This window comes from Dasypus novemcinctus, chromosome 12 (assembly GCF_030445035.2).
Source record: "Dasypus novemcinctus isolate mDasNov1 chromosome 12, mDasNov1.1.hap2, whole genome shotgun sequence".
In the NCBI taxonomy this organism is placed as follows: Eukaryota; Metazoa; Chordata; class Mammalia; order Cingulata; family Dasypodidae; genus Dasypus; species Dasypus novemcinctus.
Genome location: NC_080684.1, coordinates 77,442,181 through 77,455,765, shown reverse-complemented (window position 1 = coordinate 77,455,765; position 13,585 = coordinate 77,442,181). Strand labels below are relative to the sequence as shown.

The 13,585-nt window shown below is 40.0% G+C and overlaps 1 protein-coding gene across 4 annotated transcripts in view; it reads right to left on the bottom strand.

The window, feature by feature from the left end:
* Window positions 1-6,594, bottom strand: part of MRPL42 (mitochondrial ribosomal protein L42) — a 42,365-nt gene extending 35,771 nt beyond the window's left edge. The window contains exons 1-2 of one of the 4 annotated variants that reach the window (XM_004446740.5): window positions 6,511-6,594; window positions 4,864-5,027 (exon numbers count right to left, since the gene is read on the bottom strand). In XM_004446740.5, the coding sequence (XP_004446797.1) occupies window positions 4,864-4,933 (70 nt within the window). In that variant the 5' untranslated portion in view covers window positions 4,934-5,027; window positions 6,511-6,594. Of the gene's footprint in view, window positions 1-4,863; window positions 5,028-6,117; window positions 6,451-6,510 lie in introns of those variants that run through there. The other 3 variants (XM_004446742.5, XM_004446741.5, XM_012519112.4) reach the window with 3 other exon arrangements.
* Window positions 6,595-13,585: the final 6,991 nt, after the last annotated feature.

Below are 13,585 nucleotides of genomic sequence, written 5' to 3'. Positions count from 1 at the left end.
CCGGGCCTCCTTGACCCGTGTGGAGCTGGCCCATGCGCAGTGCTGATGCGCGCAAGGAGTGCCCTGCTATGCAGGGTTGTCCCCCGCGTAGCGGAGCCCCATGCACAAGGGATGCATCCCGTAAGGAGAGCCGCCCAGCGTGAAAGAAAGTAGAGCCTGCCAAAGAATGGCACCACACACAAGGAGTGATGACACAACAAGATGACACAACAACAAAAAAAACACAGATTCCCAGTGCTGCTGCTAAGGACAGAAGCGGTCACAGAAGAAAACACAGCGAATGGACACAGAGAGCAGACAACTGGGGGGGCGGAGAGAAAGGGGAAATAAATAAAAAATAATTATAATAAAGTTTGTGAAAGGTTCTCCTATATTTAGACAGTGTTCTTTTAAATATGAAGAAAAAATTCAAATGTAGCTCAGTACAGATATTTTAAAAAGCAAGTTCTGAATATATCTTGGCTAAAGCCAAAGATGAACTTCTCTCCACAAAACCTCTTCTGCTGCATGGAACTATAACATAGTCTGCCCTTTCCTACCTTCATGTCCTTAGTATGGAATGTCACCCCCACTTTGTTCAATTACCACTCACCTTTCAAGTCAAATGCTACTATTTCATGCAATCTTTATTTTATTTTATTTTTTTTACTCTCTCCACCTCTAAGCCTCATCACAGGGGAAAGAGTTACCGTTTTTTTTCTTAAGGAGATATTAGGGATTGAAACCAGGACCTCATTCATGGGAAACAGGCACTCAACAACTGAGCTACATCTGCTCCCCAATGACAGCTGAGTTTTTCATTTATTTGTTTGTTTCCTTGTTTAGTCCAACCCAGGACTCATACATGGGAAGCAGGTGCTCAACCACTTGAACTAGATCCACTCCCCAAGTGTTACCTATTTTATATGTTACGCAACCAACACTTGGTATGACATTGCTATACTTTCTTTATAGTCCTTATCTTTTTTCTGCATTAGTTATTTATGTATGTCTTTTCCATCTTTATACATCTTTCCTCTCCTACAACTGCATATATTTAGGAGTCTCAATATAAATTAAGCATAAAAAATGCCCTAACAAAATCACTTATCATGCAAAAGACTGTTCAGCAAAAGTCAGCCCCAAAATTCTACTGACATAAGAAAAGAATTAGAAATTTAATGTCATCTTCCAAAAGATTTATTAATTTTCAATTACCTGTGCTAATACAGAGGAGAATTCAGGAAGACAAATTAGGATGCTGTAAAGACATTAGTAAATATTTTTTATTTTCTTGTTTGACGTTGCTTGGGATCTTCCTATTTATGCATGGATTAGGTTAATATCAAAAGAAGTTTGTACTCTCTGAACATAATCAGCTAGGTGAGGTACATGTTCACTGAAAGAAAGAGAGCTGGGTGGCAGAAACGAGATAGAATCAAGTGTTTTATAAATAGGAAGGGGGGAAAAGTCAAGAGAACTATCAGTTTGAAAAGAAACAGCAGTATTTTTACTCTGCAATTACACACATATTTGTTTGTACCCTCACGGCACATATCCCTTATTTCTATGTCTGCTACCCCTACAAGTCTAAATAAGGTTTCTTAAGGGTAGGAAGCATACTTTGTTCATTACAGTGCCCTCCACAGGGCCTACTAAAGAAAAAGTGACTGTCAAACTGATTCTACAATATGAATTTCTGCATAATACTGGATAAACTTGTTATCTGAAATTCTACCAAGAGGAAAATTCTAGGTATGGAAATTATCAGAAATCAGAAGTTCTAAACATATCATTGGAAAAGCTAGTATGAACCAACCCAAAGCAAAAAAAAAAAAAGAAGAAAAAAGAAACAAAAATTCAACAAGTTAGCTCTTCATAATTTATGACGTATTCTCGTTATGTAATTGCATTTTGATAAAATCTATAAATGCTGAAAGCAGTCCCAATTAATCTTCAGATGCCCAATATTTTGCATTACTACCAGAAAGCAAGTACAGCAGAAAGTGTGTTATACTAAGAAAGGGAATTTTGATAAAATCTATAAAAGCTGAAAGTAGTTCCTATTAATCTTCAAATGCCCAATATTTTACGTTACTACAAGAAAGGAAGTATGGCAGAAAGTGTGCTGTACTAAGACAGGGAGACCTAGGTTTGGTCACAGCTCTCATTTACCAGATATACAGCCCTGAATAAGTTTCTGAGTGCCTAAGAACTCACATTCCTTTCCCTTTATGAAGAGAACAATACCACAATGCCTACCAAATTCAAAATTGTTTTAAGGATCAAATGGTTTAATGTGCTTAAAGAACTGCATAATGCTCTACATTCTCATGTTGGCTGTATATTTGGGAAGGTTTTACATGTTCATTCTAGAATACAAGGAGGCCTTTTTATTTTTCTTTTTGAAATTCTCCCCTGAATCATGGTTTTGGTTCTCCTCCAATCTTAATATTCTTCGTTTTCTTATAAAATATCCTCTGATGATAACAGTAACAATAGGAATTATGCAGAACAAGGGGCTTTAAAATATAAGAAGTTAGGATGACCAATGAATAATAATGAAATTATTTACTGGAGTAACTAACTTAATCCTTATTTACTAAATATTTTGACAATTAATCTCATTCAGATCAGCTCAACAATCCCTTATCCCCTACCAAGTATGAGAGGCCTTGGGACACCAAAGTATTATAAATTAGACACAGTTACAAATTTACAATCTAGCACAAGGGTTCATAAAAAGGGGTCCATGAGTTTGAACTGAAATTCAAAAAAACATTATTCTGGGAAGGAGATGTGACTCAGGCGACTGGGCTCCCACCTACCACATGGGAGGTCACAAGTTCAGATCCTGATGCCTCCTAAAGAAGTCAGCGAGCTGGTGCGACGGGTAGGCGCAGCAAGCTGACAGTAAGAGACACAAGAAGAAAGAACACAATGAGACACAACAAAGCAGGGAGCAGAGGTTTCCAGTGCCTCCGAAAGATGACAGTGAGCTGACACGACCAGCAGGCGTGGTAAGCTGACGCAACAAGATGACCCAACAAAAGATGCAGGGAGGAAAAATGTGATGAGAGACACAACAATGCAGAGAGCAGAGGTGGCTCAAGTGATTAGGTCCCTCCCTCCCACAATCAGAGGTCCCTGGTTTGGTTCCCAGTATCTCCTAAAGAAACAAGGAAGAAGAGAACAGATACAGCAAGTGAAAGACAACAAGGGGGTGGGGAGAAATAAATAAGTAAAATAAATCTTTAAAAAACAAAAAAACAAAACACATGATTCTTGCGGGGACATGTTGGTACGGGTGTGACATATTTATTAAGTAATACACAGTGCAGTGTGGATTTAGTAAGGGGTCCATGGTTTTCAACTGACTGGCAAAGGGGTCCATGGAACAAAAAGTTTAAGAACCCCTGATCTAGCAGGAAAAGTACACACTGACAATGTTCAATTATCCAGGGGTAAATTAACCTGTTAGAGGACTATCTGCTCTTTCAGGGCATGGATTAGGTAAAAACTGATTAATCCTGACTTCCTATCCACCATGGGGCTGGGTTTCTGTCAAGGAAAAGAGAAGCCAAGTGACAGGGGTCTTTCCCAATTCTTAATGACAAAAAACCTTCTACAGAATCAAAACCTGACTGTAGTTTTGTTTTCACTCTGATTATTGTTTATATCTAAAATCTCTTAGCAATCTCCTCTTCCATTTACTTGGTTACATGTTGACTGCACTTTGAAACAGATGTGATAAATGTTATGCTCAGATCCCTAGAGAAAATAGGGGGTGGGGGGTATGGAGGAGGTGGAAGGTTTCCCATTAAAGTAAGGTGTAGCAAACTTCTGAACATTCTATTAAACAAAGGTTTTTACTGGGTATGTGAACTATCTTTCCTTACCTCAAATTCTCTACTTATTTGTTTTTTTACCCTAGTCCTTCAAATGGCTCTTTTCCCCATAACAGAGAAATCTTCAATAACAACTGATGGTAAGTAAGCAACAGATTAAGTTAAAGCAGAGATTAATAGAAAAGTTGGCTGACATAGCTAATTATGAAAAAACAAATTTATTATGGTCATCTAACCAGGTCTACTTTAGAACTGGAAGGATAGCGTTCAAAGAGGAAAAATAAAGTAAAAGCACAGTTGGTTGGGAAAGAAGGTTTCAATATTATATGTATTCACATGGATCAATGCTTTGACTATCAAACATGCATTAATAACCTTAAAACAAAATTTTAAACTATATGCAGTTCTTCAGGGAAAAAAGGGCAGAAGTCTTTTTTTTTTTTCAAATGGCTAGGTATATAAAAAAAACACAAAGAGAATTTACCAAAATGTTATGAGTTATTACCTTTGGAAGATGTGATTGTTAATTTGCTTATTTTAAGATCTACTAAAAAGTAATATGTGAAAACATACTACGTATAAATGACTCAAACAAAAAGATAAAGTTCTCCTTTCCCAATCCCTTACTCCTGCCCTCAGCTAAATCTCACTCATGGTCTACACAGATGACCACTGTTTGATCCAAAGATTTTATCCTGCATTTATACATATACATGCATATGGTAGATCATCTTTTAAACACACAAATGGGATCAGACAATAGATATTGTTCTGTGACAAACTTTTTTTTACTTTTCTACCTAGAGATCTTTCCATGTTAGTAACAGCTGCATGATATTCATAATAAAGATGTACCATAATTTCTCCATTCCCCTTTTGATATGTACTTAGGCTTTCTCCCATTTTTCATTATTATAAACACTCCTGTAATTAACAGGTATATCCAATAACAAGTTCTTCACATTTTCCAGAGTCAATCCATATTTCCGTAATATTTGAAAAAGTTCAAAACTCTTTTGAAACATTAAAAACTTACTTTGGTTTGGAAATAAATGTTTCAAGATAGTTCTGCTTGATGTTGCCCATCTTACTGCTGCAACTGCCATGGTGAATTATGATGCTTGTGAGATGGGATAAAAAGAGATGTTTTGAAGAGAAACTGCTTTTAAAATCTGCTTCTAGGCACACCTATTTTCATGCCTGATTAAGAGATAAAGAAAATTCAGTGCTACTTATGGTAAACTAAAGTGATATATTTAACACTACAAAAACAAGATAGGAACTACCTAGAACTACATATAATCACTTAGAAGCAAGACTTTTCACTCCCGTAAAATTTAGTAACAGGACAAAAAGCAACATCATCAAACTGTAAGATTAGAAACCCCCTAACTATGTCCATTACTATTTTCCTTAAACCCAGGGCAGTTCTTTCCACTTAATGAGTACTCAATAAATGTGTAATTGCTCTTAGACACAGTTCCTTAGACATGGTATATTAATCATTCTCTCATAGTGTTTGTGTGTGTGTGTACAACCTCCTTCGTACTATACACAAGATATTATTCATCACTTAAAGTGGTAATATGTTTAGGATTAAATTAGATATTAAACATGAAGGCCTATCCGTTGCATATTACTGAGTTAGAGGAACAAATATAAACCACTAAAGGCCCAAATAAAATTTCATATTATGTATGTGTAAGTTAATTTTCTACGGTGCTTTCACCACCATTTCATTTTACATGCCTATTAATCCTGTGAGGTATCTTTGATTCATAAAGAAACTAAAATATAAAAACTTAAATGACCTTGCTTCCAAGGATTTTAAACTGGGAAACTTTGGGCAAGTGATTAAGTGGATGACAATATAAATACTGCATTTCATTGGTCTCAATGCCTATTCGTTTCCTTCTCCCAGGTAGTAATTACATGGAATCAGGACATATGCCATGCACCCTTATTTGCTAGACTGAACTATGTAGGATGATTCCTTGCACTGTCAGTACATTAGCACTGCTAAAACTAAGTTCATATGGCGTGCTTTTTACAGTTTACAACCCGTTTTCATATACATCATGTGATTAACTTTCACAAATCTCTAAAGGAGGCATCTCCATTTTACAAATTAAGAACCGAGGCTCAAAGAGGTCCAGCGATTTACTTGCCCACTATTCTGCTAAGGGTGGCATGGGAAGGACACAAACTTGCATCTTCTGGCCACAAACCAAGGAACAAAACATTTAGGGGACATGAGGCTCCTCAATCCGATAACGAAAGACAAGCATACCCAGCTGAGATCAGATTATCCATTTTAGGGAGAGAATTTCAGAGAACAGGCCCCTTGGCCCAGAAAACAAACCCGAAGCAAAAGCTATGGGAAGTCGCGCGGGCGCTGAGGTTTGAGGAGCAGGATACCAGAAGCACGGGCCTAGTACCCACGGCATATCCGGAAGGCTTAGAGACGGAGAGGCGCCTGAAGCCACGAGCTCCGTCAGCTTCTAGGGGGCGGTCTGCTTGGGCACGTAGGGAGTCACATGCCAGCCCTTCTGCAGGACAGTCGGAGCCAGGGGATGCCGGTGGCCTCATCTTGCCGCGAACAACCGGCGGGAGACCTCGACACCTGCCGAAAAACATTCTGGGCTTGCCTTGTGCCCCTGGACTAAGAAAAGGAAGCGGTTACCTCTACAAATCCTCACCGCGAGTCCGCCATCTTGTCTCAATCCGGGTCCTACGAGACAGCGCTCCGCGCACCCTCCCGGCCCACGAGGACCTCTGGGAAATGTAGTTTTCGCAGGAAAGCGATCCTATGCCTTCCTGCGTTTGGGTGCAGAGGAGTGGTCGCAATTTTCCCAGTGCTGCCCAGAAAAACAAAATTACTGCTGGAGGTTCACATCCTTAGAAAGTTACAAACGCTGTTTAAAAGGGAAAAAATTATGCTAATGTTTAGAGGAACGAGAGATCTTTTGTGGGTAGGTTAAGATGTCCCGGGAGAGGAGGCATTCCAGGGAAGCACTGAATTTGGGGGTGGGCGGGGCCGAAGAGGGCACGCCTTCCGTGCCTAAAACCTAACAGTATGTTCGGAGAACTGTGCTGACTCTCCATTGTGGGAAAAAGCAGAGGTGTAGAATCCTAGACTTTATCTTCTATGGGGGGGATAAGTTCTGAAGGTCCCTGGGCAGTTGCACATTCCGTTCCCATTTCCAGCAATGCACTCCCCTCACCTCTTCTTCCTGTCATTTCCTCACTTAATTCAGGTCTTGCTCAAATACCGCAGAAAGGACCACACCATTAAAATAGCCTCCACCCACTCTTATCCCATTACCCTCGTTTCTTTTCGTCATAACATTTACGTTATTTGGCATCATATTATCATTGTTTGTTTACTAACTCTCTCTTACACTGGAATGCAAACTCCATGAAAGCGGGAGTATGTATCTGTCATGTTCCCCTCTATACAGTTTTTAAAAATCATATTATATGATTTAATCTACAGGGAATTATGGAAAATGCAAAATTATGGGATGGGGTATATACATAATCTCACATCTCTGCTAAAATATCCATCAATTAGCGTGATGATTTTAACATATGCCCACAATTTCTTTGATACTTTTCCTTTCATGTAGAGACCTTAATTTCCTTGAGTATGGCATGGATTGAATGGATATGGATTGGCTCTAGTTCATGCTGGTGTCGGGGAGCATTACTTGCCTTCTTATCTCCTAGCTTGGCTTGCCAAATATGCTAGTAGAAGGCTCTGGGTTCTGGGCTTCTAGGTTCTTTGCTCATGTGGCATAAAAGAATTTAAGGACACACCGTAGCATACACAAGGGAGCAAAGGGTTTATTAAGAAACAAGAAAAGAATACACAGTTCTAGACATGGATTGCAGGTGTGCTGCAGAGTGAGAAACCCCCTCTGTACAGTTTTGACATCTAGTCTGTGTTTGGCTCATTGTAGACCTTCAATAACTATTTGTCCAGTGAAGATAGAATTTGTTAACATTGCATGTATCCGAGACAATAGGTAATTAACTGCTAAAACAGAAGCTTGGCCTGAGAGTTCTCTTCCCCCATGATTTGCAAAATTGTGTACATGTGCATTTTTCAAGAAAAGGATCCATAGCTTCTATCACATATTCAAGGGAGGTCAACAAACCCATCACAAAGCTAAACAGCAGAGGATTGTGGGAAGATGGCGATGCACTAATGATGGCTCTCACAAAAACAATGGAAAAAGAACCAAAAGCTGTGCAAGAGACCTTCTTTTGGGCTTCAGTAGACCAGGACAGTGCTACACAACTCCCAAGAGGCTGACAGACAGAGGGACAAAGAAGCTGAAAGGACAAACGTGAGTTACCAAGCCCCGTGGCAGCTGGCAAGGGTTCCCCTCCCCCACTCCCAAAACACTAAGCTAGGGTAAACCCCTGAGTGGCTGCCGCCAACTGAGAGGATAACAGACATCTTCCTTCCTGTCAGCTGTTTCAAGGGAAAAGAGAGGGAAGTCGGAGTGCTTTTCTTCAGTGAATTTGGCAAGCAGAGCCTGCTTTGAATCTCCACTCTGAAGATTCAACACAGGAACACAGGAAAGTCGAGACTGAGACACCTCCATGGAAAGGTGCACAGAGGTTTGCCATCTTCTGGCCAGTCTGGAAATTACATGGAAAAAATTGTTCATGCTCTCTGTATACAACCCATGGGAGAAAATCTACACCCCACTAGTGAGTCCCTGGCCCAATTTTGAAAACTTAAGTTGGGCAATTTTAAAGACTGAGAATAAGTTGAACCAAATATCAAAGAAAAGCTGTGAAAAAAAAATAGGCAAGAAAGAGAAATTAGCCATCAGAGTACATTCACCAACATAATTCAGATGCCTAGACATTAGCAAAAAATTACAAGCTATACTAGGAAACAGGAAGAGATGGCCCAGCCAAAAAAACAAACCAAATATCCTGAAAAGATACAGGATTGAAAACAAGAAATGATAATCACACAACTCTCCTAAATCACTTCAAAGAATTTATAGAAAATATGGCTGAAGAAGTAAAGGATATTAAGAAGACACTGGGAGAGCATAAAGAACAATTTGAATGTCTGCAAAGAAAAGTTACAGATCTAATAGGAAAGACACAAAGGATAAGATTAAAAATACATTAGCGGCATATAGGAGCAGATATGAATTGCTTGAAGGCAGAATTAGTGACTTCGAAGGTAGAACATCTGAACTGAAAAAGACAGGAAAACAGAAAGAGAAGAACTTGGAAAAAATGAACAGGGTCTCAGGGTCTCACAAACATTTGCTTTATTGGTGTCCCAGAAGGAGAAAAGAATGGAAAAGGAGCCAAAAGAATATCTGAGGAAATAATGACTGTAAACTTCCCAACCCTTTTGAAGGACATAAATATCAGCATCCAAGAAGGACAATGTACCCCAAAGAGAATAAACCTGAATAGAACTACCCCAGTACACCTACTATTCAGAATGACAAATATCAGAGATAAAAAGAAGATTCTGAAAGCAGCAAGAGAAAAGCAAAGCATCACATACAAGTGAAATTCAGTAAGATTAAGTGCAGACCTCATCAGAAACCATGGAGGAGAGAAGAAAGTGGTGTGATGCATTTAAGTTACTTGCATTAGTCAGCCAAAGGGGTGCTGATACAAAATACCAGAAATCAGTTGTTTTTTATAAAGGGTATTTATTTGGGGAAGGAGCTTACAAATACCAGGCCATAAAGCATATGTTACTTTCTACACCAAAGTCTAATTCCACATGATGAAGCAAGAAGGCTGTCAACATCTATCAGGGCTCAGGTTTCCTGGGTTCCTCTCTTCCCAGGTCTTTTTTCTCTCTGAGCTCAGGGTTCCTCTCTTCCTGGGACTTGCTTCTCTTTCCTCTGTGTGCTTACTTCCAGGGGCTCCAGCTTAAGACATCAGCATCAAACTCCAACGTTAAAGAACCCTCCAACTCTGTCCTTTGCCATGCCTTTTATCTGTGAATCCCCACCCACCAAGGACTCAATATCCTACTGATATGGCCCAATCAAAGCACTACTCATAATTTTTAGATTTTATTTATTTATTTTTGTATTTATTTCTCTCCCCTTCCCCACCCCCCTCCCCAGTTGTCTGTTCTCTGTGTCCATTGACTGTGTGTTCTTCTGTGTCCACTTCTATTTTTATCAGTGGCACTGGGAATCTGTATCTCTTTTTGTTGCATCATCTTGCTGTATCAGCTCCCCGTGTGTGCCACGCCACTCCTGGGCAGGCTGAACTTTCTTTCACGCTGGGCGGCTCTCCTTACAGGGTGCACTTCTTGTGTGTGGGGCTCCCCGATGTGGTGGACACCCCTGCATGGCACGGCACTCCTTGCCCGCATCAGCACTGCACATGGGCCAGCTCCACACGGGTCAAGGAGGCCCTGGGTTTGAACTGTGGACCTCCCATGTGGTAGGCGGATACTCTATCCATTGAGCCAAGTCTGCTTTCCTCTAATCATAATTTAATCATGCCAGGTACAGAACAGTTTACAAACATAATCCAATATCTATTTTTGGAATTCATAACTACATCAAACTGCTGAAGTACTGAAAGAGAAAAACTGCCAGCCAAAAATTCTGTATCTAGCAAAGCTGTCCTTCAAAAATGAGAGAAAGTTCAAAGTCCTCACAGACAAACAAAAACTGATAGAATATGTTACCAAAAGACCAAATTCACAAGAGATACTAAAGGGGGGTGCTGCAGCTGAGAGGGAAAATAAGGGTGAGAGATTTGGAGAAGAGTTTAGTAATGAAGATTATTAGGAAAGGTAACTAAAGGGTAAGAAAACAGACAATAGAATGGTACAACAACAGAAAAGCAGAGGACAAAATGGAAGAAGAAATAAAGCCTTTACAGTAATAACACTGAATGTTAATGGATTGAACTCCCCAATCAAAAGACTTAGACTGATAGAATGGATAAAAAAAATAGGAGCCATCTATATGTTGTCTACAAGATAGCCACCTCAGATGTAAGGACACAACCAGGTTAAAAGTGAAAGGTTGGAAAAAGGTATTCCATGCAAATAGTAACCAAAAAAGAGCTGAGTAGACCAGGAAAATGTAAAATAACAATGTAATAGTACAATAGTACAATAGAACAATAATTACTCAGTGCAACTAGCAAATTGTTCTTGTGATCAATATTCTATAAGTTACTGCATACAAAATAAACACTTGCTTTTAATTGACCACAGAAGAGAAATATTTTTGGGTACTTCATTTTTCTTTTACCCTTTCTTATATATATTCAATTAAAATAATCCATCTGACTCAGATGGGATCTCCCTTCATAAGACTTTCATGCTAATGTGCTGGAGGTGCAGTTAATGTTGGGGTTTAAGATATATTTAGGGGATTTGAATCTCTGGACTGACAATGTGATAGCCAGATCCTGAGCCTCAACAGACTCCAGCACCTACAATCTGATTTATTGGACTTACCACACTCAGCTAAGATGGAGGTGAAGAAGGACAACCACCACACCATGGAGCCTAGAGTGATTACAACTGAAAATGGGAGGATTGCATCCAGCATCCAGGTGGAATCTGAGCCTCCTCTTGACATAAAGGTGCAATGGACACAACCAATCCAGTGTCCACATAGAAGAGGTGGCATTGGATTGGGAAAAGTGGACATAATGGACAAAGGGTATGGGGAAAGGCAGGAAGAGATGAGAGGTGGAGGCGTCTTCGGGACATGGAGCTGCCCTGGATGGTGCTTCAGAGGTAATCACCGGACATTGTAAATCCTCACAGGGCCTACATGATGGAATAGAGGAGAGTATGGGCCATGATGTGAACCAATGTATATGAGGTGCAGAGGTGCCCAAAGATGTACTTACCAAATCCAATGGATGTGTCATGATGATGGGAACGAGTGTTGTTGGGGGGGGGGAGAGGGGGGGTGGGGGGGTGGGGTTGAATGGGACCTCACATATATATTTTTAATGTAATATTATTACAAAGTCAATAAAAAAAAAAATAATCCATCTGGATCAGTAATGATTTAGCATGACTACTGCTGAAAAACATTTTGAATTTTTCTGCCTCTTAAAATTATGAGTTGGCATAGTGTTATCTATGGTAATTAATTCCAATAAGATGTAAAGAATTTCCAAATATGAATTTGATTATCCAGAAAGAATTATGGCCTAAATGGAAATTAAATAACTAAAGCAATAATTTATTTCATTCTTAGCGATTGTCTAATAGAGCTGTAATATAAACATTAGAATTAAGTTATAATTAGTTTCTATTATATTAGAATTACTATTTACATTTTTAAATGTTTATTGCAACAGTATTTCTTATCATGGATTATATTAAATCTAACCTGGCCTTATTAAAAAAAAAAAAAGCTAGGGACCATAGTCCTGAAAAGTTGGAATGGTAATTGTGACAGTTTGAAGCTTTTGTGAATCCCAGAAAAGATCATGTTCTTGGAGCTAATCCATTCCTGTGGATGTGGGACCCTTTGATTAGATTGAATTTAGTTGGGGGCTTTGATTGGAGTACTTCAGTAAGGCATGACCCAAGGTGGGTCTTGGCCTTCTTGCTGGAATTTTTTATAAATACGAGAAACATTCAAAGACACACAGAAGAGAGCTGCCATTTTTACCCTGCTGGGTGAGAGAGGACTTCAGGATCGCCTACAGGTGCAGAAAGACAGAGAAACCCCAAGAGGCTGAGAGAAGCCACAGACTGGAATCAGCAGAGCAGCCAAAGCTAAAGCAATGAGGCCTCCCAAGAGGCTAGGTCCACAGAGCAGCTAGAAGCTGAAAGAGACAAGGCCCAGGGAGAGACAAGCAGACCACATTATGCCCTGCCGTGTGCTTGAACAGCCTCGGCTGCAATTCAGTGGGACAGCATCTCTGATGATGCCTTGATTTGGACATTTTCACAGCCTCAGAACTGTAAGTCTTTACCCTAATTCCTATTATTAAAGCCAACCCATTTCTGGGATATTATATTAGGGGCCGTTAGCAAACTAAAACAGTAAGAAAAATAAATGAACATAAATTCAGAATAAGAAAAATAGGGGTTCTGTATTGTGTCTCCTCATTGCCTCACAGAATATCAGGCTTGTTCTTGCTGCGAATCTCTGCTCATGTAGAAATCCATCTAGAGGGTCCATCTCACTCCTTTCTAAACTGATCTATCCTTCCAAGCCACCCTGTGATTCTTTCTGGACTATGCTGTTGGAAGGCACAAAAAAGATAAACAGATTTGAATGTACAATCAACTGGATTTGTTGAACATACACTATGCAAGAGGGAAGAAAGTGAATCGAAGATGATTCCAGAAATGAAGTCTTTTTTTTTATAGATTTATTTTTATTTATTTCTCTCCCCTTCCCTCCCCCTGCCATTGTCTGCTCAGTGTCCATTTGCTGTGTGTTCTTCTGTGTCTGCTTACATTCTCAGCAGCACCGGGAATCTGACTCTTTTTTTGTTGCATCATCTTGCTGCGTCAGCTCTCCATGTGTGCGGTACCACTCCTGGGCAGACTGCACTTTTTTCATAAGGGGCAGCTCTCCTTGCAGAGTGCACTCCTTGCACATGGGGCTCCCATATGCAGGGGACACCCCTGCGTGGCACAGCACTCCGTATGCATGGCAGCACTGTGCATAGGCCAGTTTACCACACAGGCCAGGAGGCCCTGGGTTTGAACCCTGGACCTCCCATATGGTAGGCAGATGCTCTATCAGTTGAGCCAC